The 18461-nt window shown below is 49.4% G+C and overlaps 1 protein-coding gene across 1 annotated transcript in view; it reads right to left on the bottom strand.

Moving 5' to 3' along the window:
• Positions 1–18461, bottom strand: part of PAPPA2 (pappalysin 2) — a 93235-nt gene that overhangs the window by 37943 nt on the left and 36831 nt on the right. Inside the window, exons 5-13 of the mRNA XM_076339645.1 lie at positions 17697–17889; positions 16029–16150; positions 13623–14115; positions 12914–13042; positions 11186–11277; positions 10734–10927; positions 9409–9546; positions 5870–6005; positions 5411–5627 (exon numbers count right to left, since the gene is read on the bottom strand). Of these exons, the coding sequence (XP_076195760.1) occupies positions 5411–5627; positions 5870–6005; positions 9409–9546; positions 10734–10927; positions 11186–11277; positions 12914–13042; positions 13623–14115; positions 16029–16150; positions 17697–17889 (1714 nt within the window). The remainder of the gene's footprint in view (positions 1–5410; positions 5628–5869; positions 6006–9408; positions 9547–10733; positions 10928–11185; positions 11278–12913; positions 13043–13622; positions 14116–16028; positions 16151–17696; positions 17890–18461) is intronic.

Raw genomic sequence — 18461 nt, 5'->3', positions numbered from 1 at the left:
CTTGTGGGAGCAGGCTACATGTACAGACCCAACGGTGGTGATGCTTCTTGATTACGATCTTCATTGAGGTTGCCACCTCAAGAAAAGATATTTGCTTCTGTGCATGACTCCCAAAGAAACTTGGCAAAAAAATAACATCCCTGTGAGTCATCCACTGTCATCTACCTCACAGATAGAGAAAAGGCACCAGTAAGATGTCAAATGACCTGTTGGCCCCTCTGTAGCCATAGTAGCAAAGACAGAAAAAGAAGCAAGAGCAGATCAATCTTAATATTTTTCCAGATGGTTCCTTTCCATGTTTTTTTGTTGCTTGCTACACCAAAATAGATTTATAGAAGCGCAGAAAGTGAGGCTGAAGGGGATGTCAAATTTGGCCTAGTCAGCTTCCCAACCTGAGGCAGGACAGACTGTACCTTCATCACTCCTGAGAGGAGTTGGCCTGACTCCTTCCTGAAGGCAGATGGCTCACCTGCCCATCGTGACAGCAGCATGCAGGTAGGATTTATCTGCCAGTATTCCTCAAGGGTGCATATTCAGCTATCCCAAAGATCACCTTTATCCCCATCCGATCCCCACAGCAACATGCTGCACCTTATTTCTGCCACTTCCTCTCTCGTCCAGAGGAATTAACTTCTGATCCACATCCACCACCAAGAAGGACGTAGAAACAGTGGAGGGATTTCAAAAGGGAGCTGCAAGCAGAAGCCACAGCTAGACTGCAAGACTTATGCTATGAGATTTAAGACGGGAAAAATATTTATCATGACAGAGAGGAGACAGCGAGAGGATCTGATCACTGTACAGACACATACACACAGAAGAGAAGTCTGCTGGCAGGAGGCATTTAGACCTTTCTGACAAGGATAGAGTGAAAGCAACAACTTTCATCCTGAAACCAGAGGCAAATTCTCAGCAGAGAGGGTTACTGGATATAAGAATAACTCAGCAGGGGATATGGTGGACTCATCACCTCCTGCAGCCTGTAACATGAGATAAGAGAGCCTGCTGAAGGACACGTTTAATCCAGTTTCTGTGAAAAATGCTAGTACCCGTATGTGACATTAGGGAAGGCAGGGCAGAATGGGGTCAGGCGGGCTGCAGCAGTACACCGAGGGCTCTGCAGGCAAACCTCGGGGTCTCCCAGTGCTTGTTCCCTTCTTCACTGGACACGGGAAAGACACAATGTCCATACTGGTAAGAGAATAGAGGAATTGAGATCAAGCTCCAGGGTTTCACCGGGAGCTGTGCTGTGGTCAGGAAGGAAACGTGCCTTGCACCACACAACTACTCTGTGTTGTAATTCACCTTCCCTCGATGTATTAGGGGTTAGCCATGCTTGGAGCAAGACTGGGTGGCCCTTTCCATGAGGTAACACCAAGCATCCTGTTTCTAAGCTTTTCATCTGCTATGTTTGACTCAAAATCAAATTGGTGTTGGGAGATTTTTTTTTCTAGGTGAGACTGGCTAGTCTCAGGAAAAGGCAGAAGATGCTTTGAGCAACCTAAAAAAAAAAAGCCCATATAAAGCATTAAATTGAAGAAGCTGGCTAGGCTGCAGAGAGCAAATGGAATGGGGCAGCCCATGAAAATGGTCCTTGCACCTCCAAGGGTTTTCCTTGCCACCTTGCAGCTGGACAGTGAAGCCACCGGTTGAAGTGAATGATCAAGTCTTACAGTAGAGCCTTGGCCACCACTGCCCACCAGCCTGTCAGGGACCCATAAGAGAAACACCACAGGTCAACAGGCTTTGCTGCCGGAGGAGAGGCACCTTGAGAGGTCTCAAGGGCAGAGCCAAAGGTGGAGGTGAGCCCATGCCCCAGGAAAAGTGGTGATCAGGACCCTGGGCTTGGTTCTTGAGAGGTTTTTTCCTCCAGGCCAAGGAGAGAGGGTGCGCATGGTGCAGTATAGACACAACCTGCTCTGATGGGCCTCATGCTGCACCCAGGAGGCTGCGTTTGCCTGGGAGAGGCAGGAAACAGATGTCCAGGCAATATGTGCTGTCCTCATGGCTGACAACTCAATGCCAGCTGTGCTGTGCATGCAAGAAGAGCCTAAGCAGACACCAGCTGGGAGGACAGAGTGGGGATGGAGATACATCTTGACCTGAACATGTCTCAGCCCATCAGGGGTGACCTTGAGAATCCCAACATAAGCGTCCATCCACTTTGTCCATGGTCCCTGACCATGGGGCACACCAGGACAGAGGGAAGGAAAGGAAACACCAGCATCTCTAGCCAGGGTCCCCACAAATTTTCACACCAGCACAGATGCAGTTCATAAATTGACCCTGCATAAATTTGGCGATAGGAAGAGAGAAAACAAATCAAATAAAACCTGCTTGGGAAATGGCCCTCTTCTCTTTGCTGAATAAAGTTTAGCAATTGAAAATACATAAACAACCCCCTCCTCCATCTGATTTTCTCTCCCTGACACCTGCTTTCCATATAAAAGGAATCCAAACCAGACACCCCTTGATGCATTAAACCCACTTTTGGGGGAGCAGAGGAGGGCACTCACACAGGAAATAAAAACACAATGCAGACTGCATTTTGTAGTACCTTTCCTGTTAACTTGCCAAGGCATTTCCCAGCATATGCTAACATAAAACACACTAAAAATAAAACCAAGCTAAAAATAAACATAATGGAGGAAATAAACAATGTTCCTCTGGTTCAGTATATAGCCTGTACCAAGGAAAACAGGAGGGACTGTGGCTCAGTTTTAAAATACAAAGAAAAGGATGAAAGCTGGAAAGTTTGAGTTTCCTCAGTGGAAACTTGCTAGAAGTCTGATTTCTGCTTGACCTCATAAGGTTGTGATTGGGTACAGAAAGCAAATAAAAACCCTGAGCTGCTGGCAGAGACAGTAGAGAGGGGTTCCTGGTGCTGGTAGCGAGGTACGAGGGGAGGAATACCACACTGCTTTGGTCTACAAGTGCTCTTCCAACCTTCAGTGCCTCAAGCAGGTCCAAAAGCAGAAGGCAACTCTTTTTTCAAAACAAGGATGTACTTTTCTACTGTCAAACACCTGCTGCATCCTGACCTGGAGATGGCTGCATTTCATCAGCAAAAACATGATCTCTTTGTTTTCCCCAGCCTGCAAAGCACTTTGAGATCCTTCAAGATGAAAGATGCTACAGAAATACCAAGCCATCATATATTTATTATTTTGGCAACGAGCATTTCTAGACTGAAGTCAGGAAACGTAATTTCTTTGTTGCTTTTTTTACTGTCCCTTTCCTGAGTTATTTTAGGAAAGCACTCACATGCACATACTAGGTATATGAGGCTGGGTGCGTGCGAATGGTCAATTCAATTCTTTACAGGAATAACACAGATCTTCTGTGATCTTTTACAGTCGAATATCTCTAAACCTCCTAGGATTTTATATTCCTGGATATTTATAGGGGATTTTTTCCCCAGACTCCACCTGCCTTACACAAAATGGATTATTAGCCCTTAAAAACAAAAAAACCTGCTGTTTTGGAGATGAAATAGATTTTAAAAATATAATAAGGGGGGGATACTTGGACGTTTTCTGACTTAACAGAGGCAGATCATTTACTATTAGTGAGACTACTGGAGACTGTAAGCCTAACCCTGCTCTAAATATTCAAGCCTTTTGTCCAGAAAAGCAATACTATAACTAGCATTTCCTACTCTGAAAACTCTGGGGATCTGATTTACTCTGAGTGTCTGCTAAGGGCACGTGTGTAACCTGCAATTCAGCACACTGCAGCTAAGCCAAGGCCACGGGAAGCCTGCAGGACTACAGCGAGAGGAGGAAGAGAAGATGCAAGGATCCTGCTGGGTCCTGCCATGCCCACGTGAAGGGGACAGCACACAGCTCTGTGTGCTTTGGTGATATGGGAATTGGCTTGTGCTTCAGCTATAATGACACTTTTAAGAGAAAAACCATCTACTTTCCTCTCTATTTGTCCCTACATGAGCTTCTCCCCATCTATAGGTGATGCTCAGCTGCATCCAGTCAGTCTATTCCTCCTTCCAGTCACTTCTGAGGGGGAAGGGGAAGCTCTCAAGCAATGAGAGTGCGAAATTATTTTAAAGGATGAGAAAATGTAATTGAAAAACCACATCAGTTGGCTGGGGTCTTAGAAGCATGTGTGTACATAGCTATAACTGCTACCAGGAGGAAAAGGACTGCATTTCAGGTGGACACTGATCCTTTAATGTAAGGCTGAGAATAATATTTGTATGCTGACTCACTAAGATTTATGTTTCTGTATAAATCACACATGCACTTAAAAAAAAAAGAAAGTAAAAAGCAACTGCAGGATATTCATGGCTTCCAGAACTCTACATAAATCAATTGTATCATGATCCCACAAGCTTTTAGACAAACACATGCACTCTCGTTCATTATTGGGGATGTTTGTCCATCCAGGGCCATCAACAGAAGAAAAACGACAGTAGCAGCGATGCAATGACCCTAGCCAAGGCCCTTCACTCTTAACACCCCCACAGCCCCAGCAAAGCTTGGACCCAAAAATCAGTATTCCCAGTGGTGCAGTTTGAGTAACTGGCTGAACCAGAGCCCTGGATCTGCACGCTTGTAACTTCAGGGAGCCCGAGATCTGAAAGCAAAGCCAGACTTGGCAGGTCTGGCTGTTGTCAGCCCCACTACCCCTCTAGGACAGAGCTGAGCATCATCCTTTTGTTCCTCCGTGGGCCTGCACCTCTGCTCGGCACGCTCTTTCTGCCTTGTTTATTTAGTCTATCTTGGACAACGGTCCTTCCCCATCCCTTTGCCAGCATGACCCTCTCAGAGAACAGTGCCTGTTCCGCAAACGCCGCCTCTCATTTGCTGCTTTATGAAGACAGGCAGACGCCTGCGAGTGCCAGACATCAATAAATTAAAGTGCCATTGCTACTATTATTATCATCGACATGTTACAACGGGGGCGGAGTGAGACTTGGTGAGGAGCCTGGGATGGACAGGGAGCCAGCGCGTAGAGGAGGAGGAGATGGAGAGCTGCTACTGGGGAAGCTTCATCCCCACCTCCTGCAATGTGGGGAAGACTGGGATGGATGGAGACTGAGCTTATAAAGCACATGTGGAAGAAGCCTACATTTCAGCTTCAGCAGCAACCCTCAGCAATAACTCCTTAGCAGAGGGAGCTTGGTTTTCCCACCAGGGAACAGTCCTTTAATGCAGTTTTGTGCAGATGCACAGGTCACATACAAAATCTATTTTCCTGCTTTCCCCCCCCACAGTGAGGTAAGCAAATCAAGTCTCATTACACTGGATTTTCCAACAGCACCTCAAAAGCCACCTGAAAATAGTCACAAAACACTCAGTGAGTAGATAAAAACTCCAGAACTGAAACACAAAGCCCCAGAGGAGAGAGGTACTCTGGGTGCCCGTCAGGAAGTGCCCCGAGGAGACCATACCTGTAGCGCTGGTGGCCATGTCCCTCCTCATGTTGTAGAAGGCAGGTGGTGGGGTCAGAGCCAAGCTGAGCTGATGTCCGCAAGGCCACGGCTGCGATACCCACAAGTGGGGAGGAGAAGTTGAGCAGCACTGAAGCAGCCCAGTGGGATGGGTCCTCCTGGCCATGGGTCACGTTGATGACAAGCGGGTTGTGCTGGCATGACAGCTCATACATCCCTGCAAGATGGGGCAAAGAAAGAAGCTGCTAGCTTAGCTCCAGAGATATTTTCTCTGCTTTTGATTTACCTCTTCTGCTCCCCCACACATCCCAACAGACCAATTTGGGAAGCAGAAGATGCTGCAAGGGGGGACAGGGGACACCAGCACCCAACTCAGTGAGAGATTGCAGCAATGGCAGGGGGTCCTGATGTCCCTGCCAGGACAGCATGGAGTGGTGCCACAGCCCATAGGATGCTCACCCAAAGAGTGGTTCAGCCCATCTACATCACTCAGCTGGACGGTCACCCTTGGCTTGCGCTGGTTGCTTGGGACAGTGCCGTCAGAGGCCAGGAAGACCAGAAGGGAAGTGGGCACCACAGGTCTCTCAAAGCACACCTGGGCAGGAGGGCAAGAGAGACCCTGAGAGCATGCATACCAAATACAGCCTTTCTGATCCCATATATGCAAGAGGGAGAGAAAGAGGGAGCACAGGGAAAGAGTGGGAGCAGAGTTAGGGGGTCAAAGACTGCAGGTATGCAGGGCAGCAAATGGGTGGGGGGAGAGAGAGGAGGGAAGGAAGTGTGCAGGAACACAGTCATTTCCCTCCTAATTCCCCTTCTCCCTTTCACTAGTCTTCCCCACGCATATCAGTCCTGCCTTGCCATAAATTTATGGCATCTTCCCAGCTTCCACATTCGCTGCTCTTAAAATTGAGCAACACCTGATGGAGACCTGGATAACCCCTTTTCTGCCCTCTCTTCCCCAGGCTCCAACTTCCACCCCGCATGGTGCCAGTGGGGTAAGTGAGGCACCCAGAGAGCACAGCTACCAGCCCTGCCACCAAAATATTTCCATTAAAAAAAACCCCAAAGAACAGCCCCGGTACCCGGAATGAATACAAACTGTCCATCAGCCAACACGCAGAAAGATTTGTGGGAAGAAGTCCTGCCTGCTAGGAGAGCCGACAGCTCCCCACTTGTCTACAGCCCCGAAGGCTACAGGAGGCAGCCGGGAAACTCACGGCATCAATCATGGCAGGGCAGATGTTCTTTGGAAGTAAGAGGATAGAAATGTTTTTCTCCCCCACCCTGGTGCCCCCCACCCAGTGCTGAGATGTGTTTTGATCAAGACCCACCCTATGGGGTTTTTGTTGAATGCCGGCATGGAGGGAGCCCAGAAACACGAGGCAAAGGTGTATTTTGGAGGAGGACAAGTCCTGGCTGGCCAGGCACAGCCCAAGGAGCAGACTGTGGGATCAGAGGGGACAGCAACCACCAGATTCGCGACGGCAGCCCAGCCTCGGGGTGGTTTGTGCCACGCCAGGCATTGCTCATGCACCAGAGCGGGAGAAAACCTTGGGCTTCATCCCAGAGCTCCCATCCTGCAGGGAGGTGCTCAGCAGCAAACACCCCATGAGCAAGTCCCCAACACTGCCTACACGCTCCCTTGGCCAGGGCTTGCTCTCACACAGGGCTGGCCCTGCTGCAAGGAGTGGACCAGGAGGCTGAAGCTGCCCTCCCTTTTTTTTTTTATATCCCTGCTGTCTCCCCACCTGAGCTCAGAAACTGGTGAGAAAAGAAAGCAAGAAGGGAGGAAAGACCAAGAAGAGCCAGCAGTGCTCAGAGCCTGCTCCAAGGAGCCCCTCAGGACAGAGCTGCAGCTGGGAAGCCCCAAGGAGCCTGCTGATTTTAACCCAGCCACCTGCTGCCCACTCCTCCAAGTGTGGTTCCTCAGAGGAGGAGAGATGGTTGGAGAAGTCAGGTGAGGCTTTCCCTGGACTACGCAGCTTAAGATGGAGGGTTTAGTCTTTCCCTTCCTACAGTGCATCTACTTGGAGGTGAAGAACACTGGCCCCAAGTTAGACCAATAGCAGCTGACTTGACTAACATCCCAATTATTATTATTATTTTTAATATGTATTATGTGTCTGGCCACAGCAGGCTCTCTCCCCCTTTCTGTTTAATTTCCTGCATATTACACATCCTGACTTGCTTACAAGCAATTTTGATTTCTCTCTTCATCAGATGTGTTAGAAACTAAGAACAAAGCATGTCCGGAGATCTGCAAACCATAACTATTCCCATCTGCAGACAGACCCAAGGTGTGTGGTAGATGCTTTGCTAGGTGACCCACTCCTGCCTCCAGCCCCAGCCCACTTACAGCATGACCCAACCTTTCCCTTGCTCATTGGTGCCACCTCTTGAGAAACACCATAGGAAGCAATTCCTACCACCCAATGAGTTTTGTGGTGTGGTTCTAACTCGGGTGACACAGGTGCAACAGCTTTAAAATGGCCATGGGAGTTGGTGGCCACGAAACACTATACACATGTGGGTACACATGTCCATGAACAGCACTGCTCCTGTCCAGGCAGGCGGGTGTGCTAGGCATATTGTCAACAAGAAGCTGTCTTTCCTAACTCAATATGTTACCAATCAGGCAAACTCTATTAAAAAAAGGAAAAAAAGAAAAAAGAAAAAAGGCATATTTATTACTAGTCCATAAATAATTTTATGGGCGGAAAATAATAGCACTCCTAGAGAGAGCAAGGAGAACCAGTAATGAAAGTCTTTAATATAAACATCCATAGAGGAAGAGAACTGACCACAAGCTCCAATAAAACTGAAACACGCTTTAACCCCTGGTGAGAAGTGGAAAGCAAGCTTTCATCTAGGTAGGGCAGAGGGGGAGACTGCTGCTTTCTCACTAGCAAAGGAAGAAAGGAGGCACATTTGTCATGGGCAGAGACTGAAGCTGGAAAGTAGGTTGTGAGCACAAAGACAAGGAAGAAAAGGAAAAAAAAAACACCCCAAAACCAAAAAAAAAAAAACCCAGTTAAAGGAAGTTCTTTGGAAAGACAGAGGGCCTCAGAAGCAATAGCCATCCTTATTGACTAAGGTTTGATGATTCACCAAGTTGTCTGAGCATCTTGGGAAGAGGTCCTCTCTAGACAACCTCAAGCAAAGCAGGGCAAGGTGCCCCTCAAACTGCAGAGGAAGCAGCACGCCAGAGCCCAGCTTTCCAGTAACACCAGGCAACAGCCACGAAACCTCTAAATTGTGTCTGTGGTCAGAAAATCAATGCTGTAAAAATCACGTTGGCCTAACCCTCAGCTCTCATCTGTCCTGCTCCTCTGCCTGCCAGGACAGAGAAGTTTGACCCTCCAAGTGCCCTCCCAAAGGTAGTCCCCAGCTGTGGAGACAGCCCCCAAGCCCCCATTGGGCTGCAGGACCAGCATCTTGGGCACAGAAGTGCCTCCTTTGGTCTGGAGTCACCGGGGTACAGGAGGACCTGCATGCCACAGCTGATTGCTGTGGGCTCAGGGTGCTCAGCAGCAACCTGGAGGGCTCAGGACCCCTCAGGATGGCAGAGTATATCCAGCTACCCTCTGTTGCTCTTCACAGCCATGGGGAACAAAGGCAACTAGGACTCTAAACACAGCTTGTGCCCACCCTTTGTGGGTGTAACTGCACAGCTTGACTGAGGGGAATAGTCAGGAGCAAGTTGTTTGTCAGCCTCAACACATTTCTGTGGGCTTCTGGTTTTGGGCACAGCCCTTCTCCTGGCAATCTGCCCCAGGATGGGTTTGCTGTTCACAGTGGGAATGGTGCAACTACACAAGACCCAGCCGCAGGCATTTGGGGTTTGCAAAGAGTTCAGTAGGGTATGAAGTCCTATCTGAGCAGTTTTTAAGACTGCTGTAGCTCCTACAGGACAGAAAAGCATGGGTCTTTGTCACCAAAGTGCTGGGGCAAAGACAAGCAAATCCTTCTGTGCCTGACCACACATCCTCACTTACCTTGAGCCAAACACCCTCATCACCCAAGGTCATCCTCTCCTCATCTGCATCCTGAGCATTGTCTCGGCTGGGAGTGCAGGGAAACCAAGCAGACAGGGAAAGGTCCTTCGGCACATTGTGAAGGTGGGATTTACATACCTGAAAGGAGAGATTTATTTCAACCCAGAAAGAAGCAAGGAAAGTGAGAGAAAGAAACAGCACCTACAAAACCTCAAGGAAGACTCAACAAATGTTGAGAATGATCCCAAGTTGGTTCCTAGCATGAAGACAATTAGGATGTGTGTTCCTAAGCAGGAGTGACATCTCACCACCCACACATGTGCACAGAAGGCCTTTGCCATTTTGAGGTGCTGTAAATATGCTGTTTAAGCACCCCATGGTGTCTGTGGAGCTGAGTAAGAAATAATGAGCCAAACCGTGAGATGGTAGGTAAGACCACAGCCTCCTGATTTTGGCTGGGCTGATGATATCTGAAGGTGTGATTCATTTGCCTGAATACCAGTCTTCTGCACCATTCAGTGCCCTGTGGTATCCCAGACATCCCCATAAGCCTGGCAGACAAAACCTGGGAGGTGTGTGTCATTCTAGAGGAGCAGACACCTGAGCCCAAGGCATCTCATTAGACATGTACAGATGTAATCATGCTGTAGGTCTCAAGAAGATTGTTCCTTATATCAGGTCAATAGAAACTCATGTATAATGGCTAAATATGACCTCTCTACATATTTCTTGCCCTTCTTCAGCTTGCTAGGAAAGAGCATACACACACCACACTAACACCGATCAGGCAAAATCCCATCCTAGACCTCCAGGCCCTGCTCCAAAGCCCATATGAAAGACGGGAATTCTCCCATTGATTGTTCCTTGGCATCAGATCAGAGAGTTTGAGAGCAGCACAGATGCTGATGTATGCATGATTTTATCCTTTCAGGCCCTGACTTTATAAGGTATTAGACTTACGGGATTTTTTTTTTTGAACCGACAGTGGGACTACTCACATGCTCAAAGTTGTGCATTTAGCTGGTGGGACAGGGGTGGTCACTGTTTAGCAAACTGCATGGTCAGGGGATGTGCTCCCTGCCTTGATGAAACACCCCTCCATGTACTGCAGTTCTGGGGCTTAGGGACTACTGAAAGAGGGGTGTGAGAAATGCCCAGGTCTTCTACTGGCTCCCCGCATGGGAATATAGTAATCAATGAACACTTCCAGAGCTGCTCTGAAGATTTTGGTTTTGCCTCATTACACCCTTGCAGCAGTGACTTCCCCAGCTTTACTGCATGGGCTTTGCTAGAAAAGTCTTATCTTTGGCCATACCTTCACTCACCTTCACAACAGGCTCTCCAGTGACCAAGGAGGCAGGGCAGGACTTTGCATCGTGATGGGAGGCATAGGCTTTCACTGCCCACAGATCCACGTATCCATCGGGTGTGTAGGGACCACAGTCCAGGACACTGCTTGTCTTCTCAAACGGCTCACACACACCGTCCCCATCGTGCACATAGCACAGGCTTGGTTCCCCTGCAAGGAGATCAGTGATGACCCATTTACAAACCAGGCTCCAGGCACATACATCTCCTTCTGTCCCAGGAGGTGTGCTGGCTGTTTAGCCCTGGGATTTCTCACCACAAGGGCCTGACAAGCTCTATGGATCACTCCAGCTGCAGATCCGTGTTTTGTTGCGATGAGGTGCATCACCCCCTGCTCTGAGGAGCAGTGTGAATAATGTACAGTTTTGACTCCTGCCTCAAAAGGATGTCTCAATCCATTTGGACTCACCGACACAGTTGAAGCCTTTTTCCTTTTTACACTTCCTAGAACAGCCATCTCCATCCAGCAAGTCCCCATCATCGCATTCCTCCTCCAGGCTCCTAAGAGGACAACAGCCAGACGTGTTAACACCACTCTTGACTCAATACTCCTGTGCTTCTGCCCAATCATGAGTGAGGACCCCATATCTTGGTTCCATTTCCACAAAAGCAGGGAGAAGAGGAAGAACCACATGTGGAGTAAGGTAGAGGAGATAAAACACCATATCTTGCCAGGGGCTAAAGAGAGGTTGAAAACACAGCATATGAGAGAAGGCATGACCATACTGGGACTTTCTTATAAGACCTGAGGCAAGAACTATGGGAGAAAATGGAGCTATATACAACGGAGGGAGTAGAGAACCAAGCATCAGGAAGACTTGCTGCTGGAGAAAGCAAGTGTTGGAGAAGGTGGGAGGTTCTGAGAAGGGGCTGGAGAAGGGGAAGCAGGAGAAGGGAGAGAGAAAAGGTTAGCCCAAGAGGAGACAAGAATCAGCCCCCAGCTAACATGCATGGCATCTCATGCAGTTTCCTTGAAAAGGTTCTGTCCCCATACTGCAGAAAACAGATCTGATGGGAAAAGCTGGCAGAAATGCCTCAATTCGTACCTGTTCCTTTGTGCACAGAGTTACATATCCCAAAACACAAGGAGCAAAAAAACCTTCAGACATACACCTTATGATGCTCACCAACCTCCACCTTCACCTAACACGAAAGATCCACTGTGTCCCATCTTCCCACCTTTGGCTTACTGTTCCACACATGGTACAAAGGAAAAAACTTTCACAGGCAAAGCTTCCTGCATGGCCTTCCCCACAACAGCTCAGGAACAAGAAAGCCTGCCAAAAATCTCAGCTGCTATCTGCCCATTCCTGCTCCTCTCACTTTTCTGTCGACTTTGACAAGGGAGCCTAATGTGGTCATTCGCTCTCTCTGGACCAAGTCTTCATCTAGTATGAATTGATGCTAAAACCATACCAGATTACACCACTTTAGCAGCTAGCCCTGCTGTAAGTCTCTTTGCCTTGTTGGGTCTTGTACGATACCACAATCCCTCCTGCACTTGCTTCAATTGTCCACTTCCCTTATACTGTTAAGAAAGCTGTTTTCAAAGGAAAGTGATTCTGAGTAACCTGGAAGTTGAAGTCTGAAAAAGCTAAAATATGGAAAGTTGACATAATTATCCCCAGACGGAGCAGGTGAACCACTGGAGTCTCTCAATGTAGAGGTGGTGCATCTCTCATCATTTGGGGTCTCTAAGCAGAGACCAGACAGCTCTCTAAAGACACCACGCCGTGTGGGACTGCGCTTGCTGCAGAACCTAATCCTGCAGGGCCACCACCGTGTGCCCTGTGCAAAAGGTTATATTGGCCAGTCCCAAGGGCAGATCCCTTTGGGGTCAGACTCTGCGACAGATCGCTGAGATGGGCCAGAATCCAAGCACTGCAGTCAAACATAGAGGATGTTCAGGTTGGACCACTCATCCAGACCCTGCTTCTCAGAAAGACTGTCTACATCTCCTATGCACACGGCATGTTACATAACACAAGCTCTATAGTCCAGTCTGTTGGAGAAGTTCAGTGCAGCATCTTCAGTCAAGTACCCATGGGTGGAGGACCAACCTGGTGCTTCCCTTCAGGGCAGGATGACCTGACAAGCTTAAAGAACCTCAGCGGAGAGCTTGAGTTTCTTGACTTACGTGGTCACCTTCCCATCCCCACAGTAGGGTGCTCCATGGACATGGACAAGCAGTGGGGAGGCTTCTCCTGAGGTTGTCCCAGAAACTGCCTGCACCTGGTAGTGGTACACCTGCCCAGGCGTAACTTCCCTGCAGGAACAGAGAGGACTTGAAGAAAGAGCAGGAGGGAACAGCCCATACATCTGCAACAGATTTGCTCACCACAGCTATAGAAATCATGTGTGTGTGTGCGTGTCAATGCAGTATCACAGTTTGACATATGTCTTTGTACTCTAAACTGCCAGAGGCAGAGACTGTGGGAAGTGGGTCTCTGCCAGGTCATGCAGAGGGGCCTGCTGCTTATTTCCCTAGGGTCTGAGCATCATGAGGGAGAAGTGGCATTAACTCAAACAATCATTTTACTGGTTGTGTTGATGGGGAAAATGTTTCCGGGTTTAATAAGCTCCTTCTAGTTAGCCTGGGCTCATGGGCAAGGGTTGTGCTAGCATGGTGGGTCTGCAACAAGCTTCCTCAATGCTGAATAGGGAATCTGCTCATGGCATTGAACATAGTAATTCCCGGAGGGTGGGGTGGGAGGGTGGGTGGGTGGATGGAACAGAAAAAAAACACAAGCAAAACTATCCAGGGATTCAAAGGCAGGATCTGAGGAGGTCATCAAAACCGTCCCAGCCACCCACTCAGCCTGTGATGGAGCAGCCTCGTCACTCACGTGTCGATGAACTGGCGGTGTGCCTGTGCTGGCGCGGCGGGGGATCCGTTTGCAAATGGCGGGTCACGGAGGACTCTGTACTGGATCAGCTTGCAGGTGGCGCAGAGTGAGCTGTGGGGCATGGAGGTCAGCAGGGCCGTGTCTATCTCCATCCTCTCGTCAAAGGTGTAGATTTTGACTCCGGACACCTTTTTAGGTATGTTGAGCTTCACGGTAAAGGGGACATCACAGAAGGTGTCCAGGGGGCCCAGATGGATGGACTCCCCCTGCTCTGTCAGGACTTCAATGTCAGACAGCACCTTGGGAGAGCCCGTGGAGAGGTACGTGGTCCAAAGGGTGAGGGAATCAGGGTAGACGGGGTGAAGGAAGCGCAGCTCCAGGATGCAGCCATCTGGCTGGGGGCACGGCACTGTCATGTTCATGTGGTACAGGTGGAGCTCCGGACTCCAGGCCTGCAGGCTGGGCTCACAGGGCTGATCCACATCCGGGGGCCCTGGGCAGGAGGGATGAGGAGGAGGCTGATGAGAACCAGGGGACAGCTGACCTCACAGGGGACCCAGAGGGGTGATCCTCTCTGCAGTACCCTGTAGGTGCTTATGCATCTCTATGCTATAGCTGCACACCCATGAGGTTTTGCACCAATTTACAGGCATGTGCCAGAGCTGGTGGCATCTGCTCTAACATCCTAGAATGCAATAACCACCACTAGTCTCCCAGCTCCTGGGTATGCATACAAGCACAAGGCTTGGCAGATCTGGTGTCTCACAGCCCTCTAAAACTGGATCAATGGTATCCACACTGCAGCTGGTCACAGTGCCAAGCTCTAGAGACAGCCTGGACACAGCTGGGGGACATGAAGCTTGCTCTGTAGTCTCATGGGCACAGAAGACTTGCCAAGGGCACCTGAATGCTGAGTCCCTGTGGCTCCATAGGTTTGGACATAGGCTAAGCAGAGCAGAGACCAAAAGTTTTACACAGTCATGTGCTGGAACAGGTCACAGGCAGGAAGGGACCAGGTCCAAAGCAAGCCAGGGAAGCAGCTCTGGAAGGCTGTTCTTCCACCAGAAGCTCCAGGACAGTGCCCAGGCTGACCTCAGATCCCCAGCCTGCCTCCCCTGGATTAGAGCTCAGCAAGAGAAATGTAGCGTTGGGCTTTCAGTCTCAGAAAGCATCACTGGAATTCATCATCCTGTTGTAGGAATTCCCTTGTCTTCATTAACCACTGCAAGCATTTCTTAGGGCCCAGCACCAATTCAAAGCCTGCATCCATTTAATATTAGTCTTCTAAAAACCATAAAATCCGTCTTTTTCACCAGCGCAAACATGCACTTGTGATAACTGCAGGTCATGCAGGAGAAAACAATGTCCCATAATTCCAGAAGCAGTTTTAATTTGCCAGTGAATCAGACAGGCAGGGGAAACAGAAACCACTGACAATAAATGAGCTAAGCTTTGATTTGTTTGGTATCACTGAATAAGCACAAATTTGATTATTTTTTTAAGTTTATTTCCCCCCCTCCCACCTTGCAATGCTATCAAGAGATACTTAAAGAGTTTTAGACACAGAATCTCAGCTACATCCTGACACTTCTGTTCTCAAAGCACGGGCTACATCCCAAAAGGTGTAATGATGTCCAAACTGCATTTTCTCTGCAATCACCCTGGCACATTTTCAGTCAACCTCAGTGGCTCAAACATGCAGATGCACAGAACTAACAGATCCTCTGGCTCCACGTGGTTCAAAAGCAGCACGTGTACTACATACAGCTCATGGGATCATTTCACCTGGTCTCCTGCCTCCTCTGCCCTGCCCTTGGAGAAATTGAAGCAGTATGAAAAGCCCAACAGCTCCTATGGCAGCTGCATGATCCTGAAAGCCACCACCATGCCCACAAGGTAGGTCTCTAAACCAACATCTGGATCTCAGCAAAAGAGAAGTTGTGACACCCTGCTGTTCACCTTGCCAGCGGGGAATTGCATCCAACCCAGATCGCCCAGCACTTGGTACAGACTCAGTGGGACCGAGCAAGGAGCTCCTCTTGCTCCCTTTGGACAAGGCTGCATCAAAGCCTGTGAATGCCCCTGAGGTTTTGGATGAGGTCCCGAGATGTATGTTGTAAGACTTATTTCAATGAAGTACCCCTCCCTTTTGATGAGTATCTCATTAGCACCTTCCTGGGCAATGATTGGGGTTAATATCGGTGTGTCAGTTTGTTTGTCCAAAGCCAGCTGGCAGTTACCAGGTATCTCCTGGGCACCTAGAATTCCTTCCAGCACTAAAGAGCCTCCCCAAAGGGGAGACATCTGACTCTCTAGAAGAAAAAAAAAAGCTTCTTTTTCTTTTCCCAACAAGATCTCATCTCTGTCTGGGAGATTCACAGCCCGGGGAAGAGAGGAGGTGTTTACCTTCTGCTTCTTCTGGGGTCCAGTAGCCAGAGGAATCACAGACCCGAGGGGAAGAGGCCTCATGCACATACTGACGGAAGGTGCCGTCCTCCGCACAGTCATCACAGATTGTGTCCTGCTCCCTGCAAACAGAAGACAAAGGCATTGGCATGTCTAATCACGACTGGTTAATTTTCCATCCACGTTTGTCCAAGCAGAACCAGATGGGAAATTGGAAAAGCAAAGCTAAGCTCTCGGGAAGCCCCTGGGCATATCATCCTGCTTGGAATAAGCTCTGTCAGACGGGAGAATAAAAGTGACCGTGGGACAAGCCATGTTTAATCCCTGCTCTTCTACTGGCTCTCTGGGTAGTCTTGGATGAGCCATTGAATCGCCTGTTCCCTACCCACGAAGCAGAGCTAACAGACTTCGTGCTTCCCGTGTCAATGCCTCTGCAGTTGGGTGGGTGCGCTTGGGTCTATCTCCACTAAACCCCAGAGTCAGGTTTTTGGCTTTTGTCACTGCTGCAATACAAGACAGTCACAATAACATCAATTAAAGAGGGTACCACTGTGCTTTCCAGGAAAGAAAAATGACACTTTTCTGTGATAAAGACCAGCCTCAGGCCCTTTCCTTGGCAAGTTCATCACAGGGTATGCAGAACCCCCACAGTGGACCAGCTCCTGAGCCGGTTATGAGCGAGAGCCGGGGATGGATCTGAAGACCCAGTACCTGTCTCCTAGACCCATTTTCCTGCTCCCAAACCACTCCGTTCCCCACCAAAGCAGTTTGTTTGGATGACTCAAGGCCACTCAGCACTCAGGGGCTCTCGTGCCTACGGGGATAACAGGTACACAGTCTCATTACCCCTGGGATGAAAGGCCCATCGTGGAGATCATCAGTTCTTTGAAAAAGGCAGTAAACACTGACCCAGGGTTGTCCCAGCTGCCCTCAAACACCGCTTTTCTTTGAATTGCAAAAGCTTTGTGAAGTAGCTTTAAAACAATTTCAAGAGCTCTTTAACATATGCTTATGGTCCCATAATAAAAGCATAGACCTAAAACCTGGTGGAAACCAAAACGTTGTAGTAATAGGGGCTGCTGAATAGAGGCATTGGTGGCATATCCAGGTCTGGGTGACTCCCCAACATTGGGGAGAAGGAAGACAGCCACCTGGCACTCAGGACCATGCACTGCTCACCAGGCAAACAACTCTGGTTCCTCAGCACTGTTTCTCTGGCTTGAAAAGTTTCCTGACTTACCCCCAGTTACTTACATCACCAGTCTGTGACAGCACTGGAAACAAAACTCAGTTCTTGCGGTTCGAGCTCCCTGCCTTAACCACAAGGCTGCATTTCCTCCTGGTAAATGGCTATTTTATACAATAAGTGCTAAATGAAGCTCATTTTTCATTCCATGATTGCACTCTGGGGTTTAAGAATTGGCATTGCCTCCTGACACTCTTTGGCTTCCCCTCCCGGCACCCCGACAGCAGAAGGCTTGCAGGAGAGCCCACATGCCAGCAGAGCCATCACAGCAGCCCAGCTCTTGTGTCTGAGGGCTCTGCTGGAGACAACCAAGGGGTAAGGGGGTTGGGGGGTGGGGGGTGGTCTGCACCATAGAGGGTCCCTTGTCCCTTCTAGCAGGCTCCTGTGCAAGACCAAGACCATCGCAACAGCAGATCCCTTACCTCTCGTGGATGACACCGCTGATGGGAGGCAGCCAGTAGATGCTGAGGGAGTCCTGAGTCTGCCCCGTGACCATGGGAGGGATCGGGATGGGTGCGGGCTTCTTGCTCTGACCCCAGCGCTGGTACACCAGGTCCAGGTAGCAATGCATCCGGGCCACTTGGTTGGGGGTGAAGGTGTTGGTGCAGTCATCGTCTGGGGGAAGAGAGGCCAGACTGAGGGTGGCAGAGATTGGCCAACAGGGCATGGCAACGTGCACCCTTCCTGATCTCCAAACTCTGTTTTGGAGACCTCAAGGGAGACCTGGGAGACACCAGCATGTGGTGGCTATCCTGCCAGGACTCTCTGCTGTCGTGTGTCCCCAAAGCCACAAGATGGCACTGCCTCAGCAGCTCCACATCCCTGCACTTGCTGAACACCAGCTCTAATGCCTGGGCAGTGCCACCATCCTCATGGGACTTGCAGTGGGTCAACAGGGGGTGACAGAATTGCTCTTCAGGCTTTGGTCCTCCTGGGCTGCCAGGATGAACACCAGCCCTCTGTGGCATGCCTTTGGAAACCAAGCCAAAAGGGCTCAACTCAAAGGTCCAAAATAGTAGTAGTAGTAATAATAATAATAATGTTGCTTCAGGACTGGAGAACAAAGGCACGCCACCATGCAAACAAGAACAGCCTTGATGCATGACCAATGACAGACTGGCAGGGAGGGAGAGATGGAAACAGCCTGCAGCAAGAAAGGGGCTAAGAAGCTACTGCAAGCACAGGCT

The sequence above is a fragment of the Aptenodytes patagonicus genome, chromosome 5 (genome assembly GCF_965638725.1).
Source record: "Aptenodytes patagonicus chromosome 5, bAptPat1.pri.cur, whole genome shotgun sequence".
NCBI lineage: Eukaryota > Metazoa > Chordata > Aves > Sphenisciformes > Spheniscidae > Aptenodytes > Aptenodytes patagonicus.
The sequence above is the reverse complement of the archived record's forward strand: the minus strand, read 5'-3'. Positions and strand labels throughout refer to the sequence as shown.